This window comes from Musa acuminata, chromosome BXJ3-10 (genome assembly GCF_036884655.1).
Source record: "Musa acuminata AAA Group cultivar baxijiao chromosome BXJ3-10, Cavendish_Baxijiao_AAA, whole genome shotgun sequence".
In the NCBI taxonomy this organism is placed as follows: Eukaryota; Viridiplantae; Streptophyta; class Magnoliopsida; order Zingiberales; family Musaceae; genus Musa; species Musa acuminata.
In genome coordinates this window covers 24,674,437-24,691,910 of record NC_088358.1, presented here as the reverse complement: position 1 = coordinate 24,691,910, position 17,474 = coordinate 24,674,437, and the positions used below count along the sequence as shown (strand labels likewise).

At 40.9% G+C, this 17,474-nt stretch overlaps 2 protein-coding genes across 7 annotated transcripts; one reads left to right on the top strand and one right to left on the bottom strand.

The window, feature by feature from the left end:
• Positions 1-499: 499 nt before the first annotated feature.
• Positions 500-7,819, bottom strand: LOC104000629 (chaperone protein ClpD2, chloroplastic). Its single transcript, XM_009422714.3, has 12 exons — positions 6,728-7,819; positions 5,745-5,905; positions 5,402-5,631; positions 5,211-5,319; positions 4,998-5,128; positions 4,523-4,624; positions 4,155-4,436; positions 3,435-3,553; positions 3,048-3,342; positions 2,505-2,738; positions 1,040-1,273; positions 500-915 (listed from the first exon to the last, which is right to left on the bottom strand). Exons 1-12 carry the CDS (start codon positions 7,384-7,386, stop codon positions 601-603), a joined length of 2,871 nt encoding a protein of 956 aa, XP_009420989.2. The 5' UTR covers positions 7,387-7,819; the 3' UTR covers positions 500-600.
• A 3,173-nt stretch (positions 7,820-10,992) lies between these two features.
• On the top strand, positions 10,993-17,303 carry LOC104000630 (uncharacterized). Of its 6 annotated transcripts, none has more exons than XM_009422716.3 (13): positions 10,993-11,448; positions 14,013-14,150; positions 14,317-14,398; positions 14,537-14,613; positions 15,168-15,274; positions 15,548-15,659; positions 15,787-15,903; positions 15,984-16,075; positions 16,174-16,240; positions 16,327-16,405; positions 16,482-16,573; positions 16,672-16,815; positions 16,922-17,303. In XM_009422716.3, the coding sequence occupies exons 1-13, from the start codon at positions 11,224-11,226 to the stop codon at positions 16,943-16,945; spliced, it is 1,356 nt and encodes a 451-aa protein (XP_009420991.2). In that variant the 5' UTR covers positions 10,993-11,223; the 3' UTR covers positions 16,946-17,303. The 6 variants fall into 6 exon arrangements, with proteins under 6 accessions (XP_009420991.2, XP_018674444.2, XP_065025909.1 ...); XM_018818899.2 differs by having other exon boundaries at positions 11,085-11,448; positions 16,672-16,832; positions 16,922-17,109; XM_065169837.1 differs by lacking the exon at positions 10,993-11,448 and adding an exon at positions 12,721-13,082.
• Positions 17,304-17,474: the final 171 nt, after the last annotated feature.

Here is a 17,474-nt window from a genome sequence, read left to right as displayed (position 1 = left end):
ATGATTGTAAATTCAACTTAGATCGGATAAAGTTAAATAAAGCATAAATTTAACCTTTTAGGCTAAAATCAATGAAAATATTTATTTTAATAAATAAAATAATTAACATTTAGGTATTTGTAAGCAACGTTTGGTTTGGTTCAAACTGACACCGAACGAGCCCGGAAAAGACAAGACAAAAGTGTAACTGAGAATAATTTTGTCCAACAAAAAAAAAGGAAAAAACTATAATGCATGCATATAATTATAAACTTAAGTTCCCTTTACAGGAAAAAAGATAAAAATATAAGGCTTTCTACAAAATCATCCTATATAATAATAATAATAATAATAATAATAATAATAATAATAATAATAATAATAATGTATGTATCAAAAATAACTAGAAATAAGAAAAAAATAAATAAAAATCTTTTCTACATCAGCCCTAAGCTAAAACGAGGGAATGGACCGTGAGGTCGAGACTAATATTATTTCAATATTAAAATAATTTTTATTTATTGCTATATACATATATACAGGTTGCAAATGGTATTTACACAAAAAAAATAATTATTAATTATATGGGTGAAGGAATAGAATTATATGGCATTTACAAAATCACTGGAATGGTGAGGAGATATCTGACAGGTGGATGGTCTGATCGGGTATCCGATTCACGATGGGATTTCCCGATGCATCAACATCAAGCATAAGAGTGTCTTCAGGCTTGTAATCTCCCGTAAGAATTGCCTCACTAATCACATCCTCGACGAGCCGAGTGACAGCCCTTCTCAAAGGCCTTGCGCCGTAGCTTCTGTCAAAACCTTGTTGACACACCAAATCCTTGATGGCATCAGATACTTGTAGACCAAATCCGAGAGACAAAAGCCTACTCTTCACTTGTTTCAGCATTATATCGAGAATCTCCATCATCTGAAAAAGGATTGTGATAAATTGAGTATATTATAATGACAGATAATGCCAACTTGACAAATCTAAATCTACGTGTTGTAGTAAATCTAAAATTAAAAGTAACATTGACAAGCTAAGAACAAACCTGAGTTCGCTCAAGAGAGCGGAAGACAATGACCTCATCAATTCTATTAAGTAGCTCAGGCTGGAAATACGCCTTTAACTCTTCCATCACTAACGCTTTCATTGCAGCAAATGAGTTAGACTGCTCGTCTTTTGAAATCAAAAAACCGATGCTCCGTTTGCCCTTGGAAATTGCTTCTGACCCGACATTGGATGTCATGACAACCAATGTATTCTTGAATGAAACTCTCCGACCCTATTGAACATGGAGAAGTGACTACAGGCAGAATATATTTCATGCAACACAAACAACTTCTTAAATTTCAGAGTTCTTAACTATCTCGAAGAAAATGATATAAGACCTTTTAGATACAAGGGTGAAGTATAGGAAAAACAATCAGAGGATATCACAAGATATTGCATGGCAAAGAAGGGTGAAAAACTTAGCAAGCAATGAATACTTGGAACCACATGCCCATAGTCAATGGCACCTGGTAAATTCAATTGACAAAAATAGTAGTAACTAAGCTATTCATGTTCATCAAAATAGAGAAAAAGAAAGAATAAAGAATTTCTGTGGGCATCATAAAGATAATTCACAAAGATAGCATCATGCTATGATAAGATATATAAAGGGAAAATGCCTATTTGAAATATATGACAGATGCTAATTATCTGTGGCGAGAATTAGGGAACAAACATGTGGGCTTTTGTCATGAATTCATTCTGATAGTATGCATCAATATCATTTAGGACCTAAAAGCACCAGCAGATAGCAAATAAAACTAGAAATGTATACAGTGTCATATACGTTAGTGTCTCCTAACTTAAGGTGATTTGACAAATTATGCAACAAAATGCATGACAAGTGACAGCTAATTAAAGACATCCATGTCTGGTAGTATAAATGACTTCCATTTGTTGCGGTAGTCAACTAGTTAAGATGTTGGTCCATTAGACAAGATCAATGAAGCACACGGTCAGATGTCCGATAATAAAATTAAGGTTCAGAAAATCTTCATGCTATTGTCGACATTCAACAAGATGCAGAAGGATCACAATACTACTGTCTCAGGATTTATAACTTCATAACTTCACACACAGTATTGAGATCCTGAGAACCTCACTATGCTGTTGTCGTATAAAGCGGTGAAGTGTGTTTTGTTATGCATGAAAGTATTTTGTAACAAGTTTCAACTGTTATTATGTCAGTTGTTGATCAAGTAAGTCATAAACGTAGTTGCAGGTAAAATATTGGACCTATCACATGGGGACATAGGAAAACAAAAAAACAGGACATGAATAACTGTGACATCGTGCTAATTACTGCAAAAATTAAAAAGCAGCTTCCGCTTTAATTTTTAATCAAGAACACATTAATATACTTGACAAGCTTTTGTAGATAAAGCCAAAAGTATAGAGCAGCAGAAAGACAACGTCAACAAATCATTAATTAAATTTATGGTTAACAATCTTTAAGCACCAACCTGAGAGTCAGTCAGGTGACCATCTTCAAACACTTGGAGAAGGATATTAAATATAACAGGGTGAGCTTTCTCTATTTCATCAAGCAATATTACTGTGAAAGGTCTTCTCCTGACTGCTTCAGTCAAGGTACCACCATCTCCATACCCAATGTATCCAGGCGGAGATCCTATTAGCTTGCTCACAGAATGCCGCTCCATGTATTCGCTCATATCCAAGCGGAGTATGGCTTCCTCCTTTTTTGTTAAAACACCATATCAGACCATAGCCAAGACGCAGCAAAGTTTAAATGGATGGAAAAACTCGCATGGCTATTGCAACACAAAATGATCATCTTAAATCTGTTTTTTTTCACATAAAAACAGAAACCATACAATTTATTCAACTGCATATTCGACAAGGCTACCTACTACATATATTATGGAACTCATCTTCCATTTGAAGGATCCAATGCCTATATAGTAATCCAAATGGTAAAAATAACTAACTCGCTATTCTGATATGCATACTGATAGATGGTAGAGATGAGGGGGAAAGGACAATACCGATCCAAAGTAGGATGCCGCTAAAGCTTTTGTCAGCTCGGTTTTACCGACTCCAGTTGGGCCACAGAAGAGCAATGCAGCAATAGGTCTGCCAGGATCACTTAGGCCGACACGTGACCGCTTAACAGCTCTAGAAATGGCACTAACAGCATCATCCTGGCCGATTACCCTCCTTTTAAGTTCTTCATCCAAGCCAACTAGAAGCTTTCTTTCATCAGCATTGAGCCGCTTAACTGGGATTCCTGACCAGAGAGAAGCAACTGTGGCTATTTCCTCTGGTCCAACGGTAATCTGTCTGCATCATAGACCCAAGGGAAATAGTTGTGGACTTTCAGAGGATTATGGCTGCCCATTGTGTCACAAATATAAAAAAGTGAAATATCTCACTCATCATAATTTAGCGAAGAGGAAATAGAAGACTCTGAAGCATCCTTCACATCACCCATAATTTTCGATTCATCTGTGACTCTAAGATCCGTAGAATAATTCAGCTTATTTGTCAATACCTGAATGGTAAACAGAATTTCACCATTTACCATTGAACAGCAAAACACAACTCGAGGAAGGCATGGTTTTTAATTTCATCAAAATGATCTACCACAAATGTACAAATTGAAATTCAAATCAGGATAAGGCTAACAGAGATACCATCTCAATATATTCACTAACTCGTGATACCATAGCATTTACTTGTTTTATTAAAGTTACAAGGTAATCATTCATACCACTCCAAATGAAGTTGTACTTTTGGTTTATTTATGTCTGCCATTCAGATTATACTATTTTAAGTTTATAATATATAGAAATGCCATAGAATTCAATTGGATGGTTGTATCACCTATAATGCATTAAAATTTACTTTGTTTTACCTTTTTTTCTAGTATTTTCTCAAATCTGAGTTTTACTAGAAATCCTTACTGTCTATGACACAAGAATGACCGAAACATATCCTGAAAACATTGTGACTGTTGAAACCAACTAAAACCAAACTGAAATTGGAACTGATCAGTAAACTTACCATTTCATGTAAAACATGACTTGAAAACATTTCAACTGTCGAAACCAACTAAAACCAAAACTGAAACTGGAACTGATCAGTAAAGTTACCATTTCATGCATTGCCTGGACAGCCCTAATCTCTTGCCAGTATTCTTCTGGTGACTTCGAGAGCACAGAAATCTGCTCCTCCTTCTTCCTCTTGAATGCATCCATGCGAGCTCTACTACCGGCTTCATCTATCAGATCAATTGCTTTATCAGGAAGATGTCTGTCTGGAATATATCTAGCTGAAAGATACACTGCAGCATTTATGGCTTCCAAAGTGAATCTGCACTTGTGATAAGTCTCATATTTCTCACGCAAACCCAATAAGATCTTCACAGCATCCTCCTATAGCATATTAAGTGAAAAATAAATAAATATTGGAGAAAGAAAACAAAACCAAGAAGATTAAAAAGGAAGAACACCTAGCATACCTGGCTAGGTTCATTTATAAACACTGGCTGGAATCGGCGAGCTAAAGCTTTATCCTTTTCAAAGTGTGTCTTATGTTCGTCTAAAGTTGTGGATGCAATGCACTGGATACATCAACTGATTTAGTATCAACATACAGGAAAATTTCAAAATCAGACGACTATAAACAGATTGTCAACAAATCTACTTCTAAGATTTTCTCCAGTGGAGAAAAAAAAATGGTGAGTCCCCTAAAAAGCTGCAACACTTTATAGCAGGTGCACTTTTGATTGATACAAATATAGCAAATACAGAACCAAATTCAGGTTAGAAACACAAAGACCACATAAGAATGAGTTGAAAAAGAGGTTCTTTTATCCAGATAAATGTGGTCCTCTACTGATATTTCGTTTATCTGAATTAAAATGAATGTGGACATTAGGTGGCATCAACATGAAAATTTTTGGTGGTAATAGTAATTATTGTGGGGAACTATACCTGCAATTCACCTCTACCAAGGGAAGGCTTCAACAAATTAGCAATATCCAGACCAGAACCCTTGTTTCCTCTCCCAACAATCCCAGAACCAATAAGTGTATGAACCTCATCAATAAAGAGTATAATGTCACCTGCATTAGGCCAAACATTTATAATGATCTCAAAACACAAGATTCATATAGCCAAGATTCATATAATGATGCTCGAGCTAACCTGATTTTCGCACTTCACGAATCAAACCAGTAACCCGGGATTCCAATTCTCCCCTCTCTTTAGCACCGGCCATCAATAAGCCCACATCTAGTGACAATATGTGTTTTGCCTGCATAAAAGAAAAACCTAGAGTTGTTAGTTCATGTAATTTGAGCAAAAAAATTTAAATTCTTATCATAAAGCAAGCCCACCGCAAGAAAAGAAGTAATCTCTCTTTTAACAATACGAAGAGCCAATCCTTCAGCAATTGCAGTTTTTCCAACACCAGCATCCCCCAAAAGAATTGGGTTGTTCTTTCTTCTTCGGCATAGGATCTGAATAATCCTTTGAATCTCTGTATCTCGGCCAATTACTGGATCAATGAGCCCTTCACTAGCCCGAGCAGTCAGATCCACACAGAATTGAGTTAACAGACTTTTCTCTGGGAAAAAAAAAAAGAATGACAAGTTGAATGACTTTGTTTATCGCAGGATATTCAAGAAGCAATTATTATGAGACATCATATGTCTATGGCTCTCGAAGAGGACCAGCAACCTTTTGTTTTCTCTGGGTACTTCAAACTCACAGGCTTTCCAGCAGGAGATTTCTTTTGTATCTTGCCAGATGATGCCAATGGTTCTCTACCATCCTTGGCAAGCTCCCCTTGGAGTCTAGAAAGTGCCACCAACGCTAAGCGACTGGGATCTGCTCCCAAGCTAAAATAATAAACCATTTATTAAATCATGATTCAATTATATGGAAACTGGTGCTTCAACTATCGAATCTATTTGAGAAAGTTTGGAAGAAAATGTTTCAAACATTCAGTATGAAGTATCTTTATGAAGCAATTGTTTTTTAAGAGAAATTTTAGCACTAAACATCATTGTTATCATCTAAAGTAAAGGAATATAAAGAAATCCTACACATAGGATCAATGTTATGTATGTTATAAGCTCGACTTAGTACTCATGATGTTTTATCACAAAATACTGACTTGCGGATCCGTTGCCACAGTAATATTCTACCACCATGAGCTTAGTGCAACTTCAAATGAGTGTGCTTTGGTTTATTTGTTCTTTTGACCAGGTTTCTACAGCTCTATGCAAAATTATCAAACTTACAGTATCCATCTATGTGTTCTTGTGCTGCAAAATTATTTAGGTCAACCACATTTCCACATACAAGATAAGTACTATCTCTTCAAATGAAATATAATTCATTCTTCTATTCTGACATAGACACCACAGTTCTGCTTTTTCACTACAACACTTTCCTCAAACAGTAAACTTGATTAATTGCTTGGCATGGAATAAACATCGCTAAAATTACTTGGTTAAGTGAGCTTAAATAAGGCGGAACACACGAAAGAATCCATTCCTTTGATTGTGAGGTGGAGTTAGTCAGTGATGATCTTAATATGAAAACTTGGATATCTAAGGTTAGAAAAAATAATGGTTCTTGATAATCCTTCTACTCCATGTCATCAATTGATATGATGGTGGTTGGCACTGTGCAGGCGAGGTAGGAGACTGTACTACCTTCTGAGCACCTGTGCAGCGCTGCCGTCATCGGCGTTGAAGAGACCGATGGCTATGTGCTCGGGACCGATAAAATTGGAGCCCATGTTCCTGGAGCACTCGACCGCGGCCTCGAACACCCGCTTGCTGCTGATGGAAAAGGGCACGTCGGTGGCCAACCCGGAGGAGGGGGGCCGCATCCGCGTCGGATCAGCGGCGGCCGCCTCGGTCCAGATGGTGCGGACGGCTTTCCTGGCGCGGTCGATGGTGATTCCGGATCCGAGGAACCCACCAGGGCCGCGGTCCTCGGCGACGAGGCCGAGGAGGAGGTGCTGGTTGAAGACCATCTCCTGACCGAGTGCCCGCGCCTCCCGCTGGGAGAAGATGACGGCCTTGATGGCGCGCTCCGTGAACCGCTCGAATACCGCCGAGATTGCCTTCCTCGGCGGCCGGCGCTGGTGGCATCGCTGGGAAGAGGGCAAGAGGAGGGGGAGGGAGGTGGTACGGCAGCGGCGGAGGTCAATTAGAGAGGAGGCCTTGAATCCGTCAACGGTGGGGGAGGGATAGAGATGGGTGGCGGCGACCGCGACGGCGAGTGGGTGGCGGTGGGCGGAGGACGGGCGTAACGTGTGGCGTGTGAGGAGGGAGGCAGCGGAGGAAGAGGCGCACGCCGCCTCCATTACTTAAAACGTTCTTTTCTCTGTTTCTTTTGGAGGGGTAAAGCAAGACAATTAATTAGGCGGGAGGCGGGCGGGCAGAGTGGATGAGCAGCGATGGTTGGAGGAGAATACGATGATTAGTTTCGCTTCGCGGAAGATGATATTCTCATGACAATAGATTCTTTCTTTCGCTTGGCGTTACAGCCTCCCTCCTCTTTTTGTTCGCATATAGTTCTGAACGTCATATACTTTGCTGTCGATCGGCGACTCGTTCCAAACAAGTTGAGAAGAGAAAGCGAGTGTTCTTTTCTCCCGTATAACTGATATGCTTGTCTCGTTACACCTTACGTGGGTGGAAGAAGAGGAGTGGAGAGGAGGGAAGGGCTTGCAGTGGGAATAAGGGAACGAAGGTCGGGAGCGATAAGGAACCGTCGGGAGGAGGGGGATCGCACGCCAGGGATAGTCATCGCGCGTAGGTTTGTTTCCTTTTTCTTTCTTTTTGTGTTTTCGTTGGGCCGCCTCCAACAAAAGCCAGTGACCGGCCGTATCTTGTGTAATTTCTGGCTGGATCCACATCAGGGATCGGACCCATTTAGGAGGCAATCTAGGGTTCGTGGTCGCTCGGATTAAAAGCCCAGGCCCTGACGGACCAGGCCACGCCGTAGCGGCGATAGCCCATGGAACTCTCGTTATCTTGCCATGCCCTGCACTCTCCCCTCCGGTCCTGAACGAAGACGCACGCAGATCGTCCTTCCGGCAGCCACCCACATGATCAGAAGAACTACTTAATCTTGTGCTTGCATGGACACTTTTCCTTACCTCGTCGATCGATGATGGATGGATACTATAACCGAGTTGTTCTTCTCCGATGTCGGCAATCGCATTTGAGGAAGATGGGCCCGTCCTACGCTAGAAGAACATTAGAGGTTGCGCTTCACTTTTCACTTTATCATTCATCTCAGTGTACCTCTCGTGGTGGAAGAAGAGTGAGGAGAAAGAGTCTGACGTTGGAAGACCATGCCTATTATCCACCTTTATTTCTCGTATTTTTCTTTTGTTGGTACCTTATATTTTTTATGATATGATAATGGTTGTGTGAGTGGGAATATTTACAGTTTATTTAAGAATCTAATCAAGCATTATAAGGGCAGTGATGAAGGCAAGATAACATCAGGAAGCATCTTGCAAGTGCTCATGATGTGCGTTAGGTATTATTGGTTGTCTCGAAAGGATCAGGTGAACATCATTTAAACTTGAAAGAGATATTGAGTCTAGAGACCAAAACTCTCGTTTATATAGATGTTTTCTCATCAAGAACATTTATTATCATCAATTTATAATGTTAAATTTTTTTAATAATATTAAATATAATATTTAATAATAAATAATTATATTTAGAATAAAAAATTAAAAAATATTTAAATCATAAAAAAAATTGATCATAATGAATAATGAACTGAGAACAGTTACATTATTATTAAATAAAATATTTATTTAATGAATAATGATTACAAAGATATCATCCGCCATCCGAATCTGTCGAGTTCTTCGCCCACCCACAACCATGGCTATAGGTTACACGGTTCGATTAGAGCAGCGGCTACTTGAGCGTTGCTTGCGGACAACCTAACTATCCTTCTCATGCAGTGGAGAGCAGCTGCTCTCAAGGCCGACCATGGATGGCGATGCGGACAATAAAACCAAGAAACCAATGCCGGTACGCCATAATAAAGCATATCCCTTTTGTCCAACACCTGCCAGCCTCATATGGATTGCTGAACTCCAATAACATCTGCCGATTGGTTTCTCCCAACTCGTGCCATCGCCATACGATCCCACAAACCGGCGCCGATTCACCATGGAGCAGTTGTGAGAGTAGGTATGTCGGTTCACCTCGTGGAGCATTCGTCGACGGTTCGATCGGACCGAATCAGATCGATCTATCGAGGATTGTGTTCAGACCTGACGTCTCTGGATTTATGCCCCAACATGCTGCCACCTCATCCTACGGTTGCCGATAGCTGGACTCCGAGTTGACCATTTTGGGACGTCCAACTGCCTGCTAATTTCGCAGAGACATAGTCAATCTAAATTTGGCGACAATACAATAGTCGCAGATGAGGCAGCTGAGATCGTCGTCAAAATATTATACACAATTCCGTCGTTTCCGTATCGACCTAACAAATGATGTGAACATTGAATTCTGTAGATAATAATTACAGCCAGAAGAACGAAAGATATATAGCATGAGTTAGTTAATCCTTCTTTTTTTCCCTAATCGGAACAGAAGATACCTACCATTTGAGGTAAGCTTAATTGGTAACACTCTTATGACCTTTTGATTAGAGTTCCAAGAAGATACCGGTAATAGTCAGACAATTGATATTAGAATAATTTAAATCAAATCCTGTCTTCGAACGTAATAAAACCACCAATAACTGCTTCTTCGTGCTCGTGATGCACAACGAGAAGGATAAACACGGGAATAAATGTGATCTCTGATCACTGAGAATAATGTTGTAATCCCACGATCGAGACAAAAATCATGTGTCTCAAACCAAGTCGGAGCGAAATGAGAACGGGCGCATGCCGCAAGTTATTATTCTTGGGTGTGAGGAAACCCGGGAACTTATTCGCTCGGTCGAGCACGACGTGGACGACTTGCCGCTCTTTTGTTTTAGCCCGCATGGAACATAACACCGACGTGACAGGGTGGGTCGGCTTCTCCATCGCCCATGTCCACACGTGTATTCTATCACACGGCGAACGTAATATGGCCTAACTTCTGTCCTTAATTAATCATTAGACAATAAATAGCAACGTTTGCTAAAACTTGTTGTGACGATAAAATGTTAGTCACATTAAAATTTCACCATTATCCACAGGTAGGCCACCTGCGGGACAAGAATGACAGTTGATCTAAAGCTTGATGAATATATAGTTAGGTTACCTAACTTGGGGTTTGAAATAGATAATTTTTGCGTCGTCATAAAATTTCAGTTTCCCATCTCATAAAAAACAAAATTGACTTGACAATGCGACAGCTTTTTCAAAAACCGAGCATATATTCTCTCCATTATTATTAACAGACGCTTCGCTTACCATCGGATGCTAGTGGAGTGATGCCCATCAATGATGGGTGGGCCTCCTCGCTATTTCAAACATCTATGATGGTGTTAGCAGAAGCCTTTAGGGGAGAAAAAGATCCGATTGGCATTCAAACTGGTCCCATAATTTTCTGTGTCTTTCCCTTCTTCTCATTGCGACCCGCTCGACGTGCATCGATTCGATTCCCCTGACATCGATCAAGTGTCGTCAGAGCTGTTTACTTTAGCTGGAGATGGCCTTCGTTCATTGTATTCCCAACAGTAAGGTGCACTGTGGTTTTCTATTTGGGCCGCAAAGTCCAATGGTCCTTTGCTACAACAAATGGCATATGAAACGATATGTGCGGTATATCAATCTGTCTTACGCGTATCATTTAATACGATTTATATATATCACCTTAAAATACTATTGGTTTGTGTATGTATATACATATAAGACAAGGAAATGATGGTGGGCTCATGCGGTACAGCTCCTTATAAATGGCAGGGAGGAGGAAGAGGAGCAGGAGCAGGAGCAGGGAGGTCTCGGCATCCGACGACCCACGCCAAAAAAACAAAACAGAAAACGAGCGGTTAGGAACAGAGAAAGCAGAGGATCCCTTCGCTCCTTCCCTTCCCCTCCACTCCTCGCTCTCCTTAGACCTCACCTCTCCTCTCCTTCAGGGAGAGATCGAGGGGAACTGCTCAGTCTCTCCGCCATTTGTTCTGTTTCTCTTCCTCCGATCCATATCCCAAGAGTCTGAAGAGAGATATGGGGGTTTACAAGCTCATCAAGAGCGATGACGGCGTGGCGGCCGCTCCATCAGCCGAGCCCAACAAGCTCGTCGTCGACGACGTGCTGTTGTCTCAGCACAGGGATATCGAGGCCGGCGGCAAGCACAGCCATGGAGCCCCGCCAGAAAAGGAGGCCTCCGCTTCCGGGAAACGCGGGCAGCGCCTCGTATCGCTTGACGTCTTCCGAGGACTCACCGTCGCGGTAAGTTAGCCGCTCGCTCCGCATTGTTTGGTCTCGGCCCTATTTCTTAACGCCTATTTAATCTTTACTTTAATTCCGAATCCTCCTTCCATTTATTGCTCATCAATTAGGTTAAAAAATAACAATTATTGCACGATTCGATTCGGATTCTCAGCTATTTCTCTCCATCAATTTTATTTCGGTTTTCCTGATTGAGGACGTCCCTCCCGCTTCCGTTCTATTTACTATATTTTATGACACTCATCCTATCAATGCCTAGAATTCTTTCTGTCTCTACAGAGTAATCCCTAAGAATATTTGTGCTTCTCTTCGGTGGACTTCCCTTTCGCATTTAGTTTTCCTCACTGTTACTCGGTGCCATTGTTTTCATGGGTACCATAAAATATGGCAACTAATAATTCATGTCATGTCACTTCTCATCGAATCGAATTCCACTCGTGGATAGCATTACATCCCTGGGAATTGTATTCTCCTCCTTTTTCGGCCTCGCGCTCATTGTCCATCAAACCAGGGATATGGGAGGTGGGCGCACACAAGAGGAAACTTGTGCGTGTTAAAATGCCCGCTCCCTTCTCTTCTTGCGTGGCTTTGAATCCATTGCTTCCTTTCCGCGTCCATGATCCACAAGTGTCGGCTCCCAACCTATTCGGCTTCCAGCTTCGTTGCAACAACGAGGAGGAGGAGGAGGAGGCGAGAAGTTTCTTGTGTCGTCTCCTATCGTGTTGTTTTGATCTGCCGACACACATCTTGCGTTGTTCCAAGTGGTGTCAATCGGAGGTTTGATCGGAGCCGATCGATCTCTGCGTCTCAGCCGCTGCCCCCATCTACGGCGTGGGTCCCACCATAATCTTAGGACACGAACGCGATTGAATCGGTGCCACGAACCCGTGGACCCACCGGTTGATCCATGGTCCCCGTCCGTTTAGGTCGCCTCTCAATTCTGGCCACCTAATGGAGAGAACATAAATCATTTCCATTCATCCTTCAATTTACATTCATTGCATGCACTTTAATCTATGCTGTAAGTAGTTAAACTATACATGTCCGTATGTACTTCATCGCGACCTCGAAGAGCCAACCAAGCTCGAATATGACGCGTGTGGACGAATCCATTGGATGTAGACTTGGTCATGTGGTCTAATGTTGTTCTTGCTTTCTCGAATGATTGAAACACTAATTGGGAATGTGGAAGTCATGCTATTTTTTATAACATAGAACAATAGCAGTGACGGCATCATACTCAGAATGCAGAAGCGGCGTGTCTGAGAGTTCATTTCTTTCGGAAGGTAACTACTGACCGCTGCAGCAAGCTTCAAATTCTGGGGCAGACCTCGATTGGATGCGCGGTCATGTCATAGAGGTTGGCACGCAAGTCATCAGTGCCGACCATTGGAAAGGAATCTCGCCAGTACCATATGTCCACTCCAACTAAGAATCGACAGCATCAGAGCTGCCCTTCTCCTGCTCTGGTTTGCTTCCCGACGCCCCACCTTCAGTAAATAATCTGTACGTATAGCAGTTGCAGTGCTATATGTTACAGAACTTTCCTTCCATGTACTGTTTCCCACAGTCAACCTGTTCAGGTATCTGGATGCGTGGAGTGCTTGGCACGCTTGTATCATGTTCTGGTTACGGTCGGTGCTTTCCCTACCTAAATCCTCTCTTTCCATAGGACGTATGAGTTCTGGTGTAGAGTTTCGGTAAGGCAGAGGACCACTAGGGCAAGATCCTTTTGTCTGCAGAGGTGGGTAAAGTATATGGCTGCTGCAGACCTGATCTCAACCTTTTCTTCTTCTGGGCGGTGGCTGTGCCCATTAAAAAGTGGAAGCTCCATAAAACAATCACTCTTCGATACCTGGATCAGGATTTGGCTTAAGGGCTCCTGTACCTCCCATCCCTGAACTTTCCGCCGCGTGATCTGATGGATGTTATTGCCTTTACTGTCGTTGCACCGCCAAAACAAAATCCTGGTCCCGAAAATGAATACGAGTTCGTCAGAATTGCTTTTTGAGAAGCCTTTCTGAGAGAGTGGTCCCTGGTCCTTCGGTGAGTTTGAAGCCTCAGTTTGGTGCATTAATTGAGATTTTGACATTTTTCAGGTTTTCTATATTTAAAATAATTAGAAAGCTAGAGAAATAGCGAAAACATTCTCATGCATTGTAGACCTTAAAACACAACCAAATAACTATCAATTAAATATGAAGTCTATGATACCTATTTTTAGGATTTCTGTCGGGCAATGGAAAGTTCATAGACATGAAACTATTTCCTAATCCGACAAACCATGAAAATTAACATGTACTTTGAGCCTTTGATCTTTGTTTCAAGTGGCACTTGATAAAAATCAACAGGATGTTGGACAGTGTCCCTTGACCTTTTTTTAGCTGAAGGTGTTCCTTTAATAGCAGAAATTTTGGCTGAAATGATACTATCTATGAACAATGCCGAATGAGCCTCATATAGGGAATACTCCCATTTACTTTTTTATGTCTTATGATATTGTTTCCTGTTTTTCTCTTTTGATGGAAATTGTGATATAATTCTTAGTCACATATTTACTGCAGCTGATGATATTCGTAGACGAAGCTGGATCATTTTTTCCTGCGATCAATCATTCTCCTTGGGATGGTGTGGCCCTTGCTGATTTTGTCATGCCATTTTTCTTGTTTATAGTTGGAGTTGCACTTGCACTTACATACAAGGTAAGCTAATTGCTTGACCAAATGCTTAATCCTATACTGGAAATTCTACATTTTAGTGGATTAAGTAATTTAATTTGGTAGTTAGAAAAGAATGTTAATGGATTATAGTTACAGCATGCATCTTGAGTACAAGAAAGATGCAATTTACACTTAGCTTTGTGCTCAGAGAGTCACAAACCAAGCCGTAGCAACTTGGAAAGCATTACTTCGAGCACTGAAGCTCTTTGTTGTAGGTCTCGTTGTTCAAGGTATACAGCCCTTCCCCTTTACTACTTCAAAATACACTAATATTTCTGTGAACTTATTTGAGGAAATTTGGTTCCTTTTTTGTTTTTGTTACCTTATTGTGTATTTGGTTACTTCCTAAATTCTTATTATTTTCTTAGGTGGCTATTTCCATGGTCTTCACAATTTAACTTATGGAGTTGATATTTTGAGTATTAGATGGATGGGCGTACTACAGGTAGGAGATGCACCCTGATGCTCACAAATAATGTGTTTTACACAGTGTCATTAAGCTTTATGATGATTTGTACACAATCATTGTAATTTCAATTTTGCTGTCAAAATTAAGCAGTTACGTCGATTTCATCCCAAAAAGCCTTTTTTCTTTTTAAATGGATGAATTTAAGCACATTGTAATAATTTGCATTAGAGATGAACATTTGTTGTGCTCATTAAAATCTTCTTCAGACTCAGCTAGATTGGAGCCACCTATTTGATTTCTCTAAACAAGTGAAATCTAAACAAACAGTGTGAGATGAAATCTCTCTGAACAAGAATTCTCTGTAATCTTTAGATGCTCCAATTAAACTCCTTAAGAGCCCACAGCCATCGGTCTAATATAAACCTTATAGAGTATATACAAGATATCTGCTGATAAGATGCTAATGATCATATCCACTACGTTGCAAATAGTGAAATTTGTGTTGTTCACTAATTATTAGGCAATCGTTTTATGAATTACTCTTGTCTTTTGTAGAGGTTATCTATTCAACTAAATAATCTTCCTTGCAGAGGATAGCGATGGCCTATCTGTTAGTTGCAATATGCGAAATCTGGCTTAAAAGTGACGATGTTGTTGATTCTGGATATTCCTTGGTCAGGCGATACCGATTGCAATTGTAAGTATGTCAAGTGTGTTTGATCAATCTTTCTAAGTTACTCTCCAGTCAAGCATCATGGTGACTGTATCAACAAAAGTGTTTCAGAAAGCTAAAAGGCTTAAATAAACAAATGAAAAAGAAAGGAACAGATACAGAGAGAGATTATTGGAGAGTCGAACAAAATAGGTAGAGAAGCATTAAAGAAAGCTAGATAGCTGGACCAGTGTATGATTGTCGCATGTATTAATGATGCTGTAAATCGATTCAATGCAAATTCCTTGTTTCATGTAGGCTGGTGGGTTTGATTCTTACGATCATGTACATGGTTCTTCTCTATGGTTCGTATGTTCCTGATTGGGAGTACCAGATTCCAGGGCCAGGCTCCACGCCAAAGACCTTATCAGTAAGTTGCACACAGTGTTAGATCAATGCCTAGACTTTGTCATTTTGTACCTTGTGATCTCTTCCAATGATGAGTTTCTCCCAGTATATATTCCATTAACATTAATATTTATATTCATAAACTCTAGGTGAAATGCGGAGTGAGGGGTGACACAGGACCTGCCTGCAATGCCGTGGGAATGACCGACCGCCAAATTTTTGGCATCCGACATCTACATAGACGTCCTGTTTATGAAAGGACAAAGGTTTCACATACGCTGCATCTACTTCAGTTGATCAATCCGTGAGGTTTCCCCTCCATAACTTTTTGTTACTCTTTCTTCAGCAATGCAGCATAAACTCACCAGCTAGTGGCCCACTACCACCTGATGCTCCTTCATGGTGCCAAGCTCCTTTTGATCCTGAAGGATTACTTAGGTCAGCTTTTCTTTTGTCTTCCTTGCTGCCAATCTGCAGTTTTGTCTTCGTCTTCTTTTGATGTCATGGCAACTAAAGCAAACAAGTTGATGCTGCAGTTCTGTGATGGCAATCGTGACTTGCTTGATCGGTTTGCAATTCGGACATGTTATCATACATTTTAAGGTGCTGATAGTTGATATTTGTACACTATCTTTGGATCAAGAAATTTTTTGTTGCGGTGAATACTTATCACTGTTGAAACACTGCAGGATCACAAGGACAGAATCGTTCAATGGTTGATTCCTTCCTTTTGTCTGTTGGCCTTGGCCTTCTCATTGGACTTCTTTGGTATCCTCCGGATTACCTTCCTTAACGTCATTTTGGTTGTGATGTGTACAATCAACTAAACTCATCTTTGTTTCAGGAATGCGTATGAACAAGGCTCTGTACACATTAAGTTATACGTGTGCCACTGCTGGAGCTGCTGGGATGCTCTTTACTGGAGTATATGTGCTGGTTGGATGTCCAAAACTTTTTTTCTTCTTTCCGAGCACTAATGTTCTCTGCTTATATCTGTAACGCTGCTTAATCATTACCATTTTTGATGTCTACAGGTTGATGTCGGTGGCTATAGGAGGCCAACCTCAGCTATGGAATGGTTGGGGATGCATGCGCTTATGATCTACATTCTAATTGGCTGCAACGTCTTCCCAGTTCTTATCCAGGGATTCTACTGGAGGGAGCCTCAGAACAATCTTGTGAGTAACCTACTCCGGTAAACTCTTCCCTTCATGCCAGCTTCTGCTTCCCATACGTACATGCTAACCACACAAGCAATTGTTTCCATGGTCTGTCTACGAACAGTTCAAGGTCATTGGCATTTCCTAGACCTCCTCAATAATTGACGAAGGAATCAGATTGCTGCCACATTCTGTCGAGGATCGTGATCTGGCTTCTAACCCTCGTCTTCACCAAAGTAAAAGCTATCTCAAGCGTCTAATGCTTGGGAAACAAGACTCTAGATGTTGTAGGCTCTGCTGTGATGAGCACAGAGGTCCATCCAACAGTGCCCTTTTCTGAGCCTATTATGTGGCGCTTGATAACTCGAGTTGCAGACTACCAAGTTTTGTCATGTAGTACCACCAGTTCTGGCGCTGACCAATTTCATGCAGTGCATGCTGTATACACAGTAAAACCAGATGTTTACTATTGATAGAGATCTACGTGGACGAAATTATTAATGTTACTTGGAGACCAAAATTATCCATGAAATTTTAGCACTTGATGGCAGCAGAATGGTACCACCAGCGTAAAAGTTGCATGCTACTGAACAAAAGGAGGGGCAAGTAGGGGAATTAAATAGGGGAAATTAACTCAGTAGACTAATCATCTGGAGCAACAAAGATCAACAGCTGCT

What these genes read in the sequence shown, in the direction of transcription:
- LOC104000629 (XM_009422714.3), bottom strand. Translation starts at nt 7,386, where the DNA reads ATGGAGGCGGCGTGCGCCTCTTCCTCCGCTGCCTCCCTCCTCACACGC. An exon ending in TCTTCGCTAAATTATGATGA is followed by an intron (nt 3,343 to 3,434) that starts GTGAGATATTTC and finishes TCTATGATGCAG; the next exon opens with ACAGATTACCGTTGGACCAG. An exon ending in CGGCATCCTACTTTGGATCG is followed by an intron (nt 2,739 to 3,047) that starts GTATTGTCCTTT and finishes TTAACAAAAAAG; the next exon opens with GAGGAAGCCATACTCCGCTT.
- LOC104000630 (XM_018818899.2), top strand. Translation starts at nt 11,224, where the DNA reads ATGGGGGTTTACAAGCTCATCAAGAGCGATGACGGCGTGGCGGCCGCT. An exon ending in GATCCTGAAGGATTACTTAG is followed by an intron (nt 16,076 to 16,173) that starts GTCAGCTTTTCT and finishes TTGATGCTGCAG; the next exon opens with TTCTGTGATGGCAATCGTGA. An exon ending in TTACTGGAGTATATGTGCTG is followed by an intron (nt 16,574 to 16,671) that starts GTTGGATGTCCA and finishes TGATGTCTACAG; the next exon opens with GTTGATGTCGGTGGCTATAG.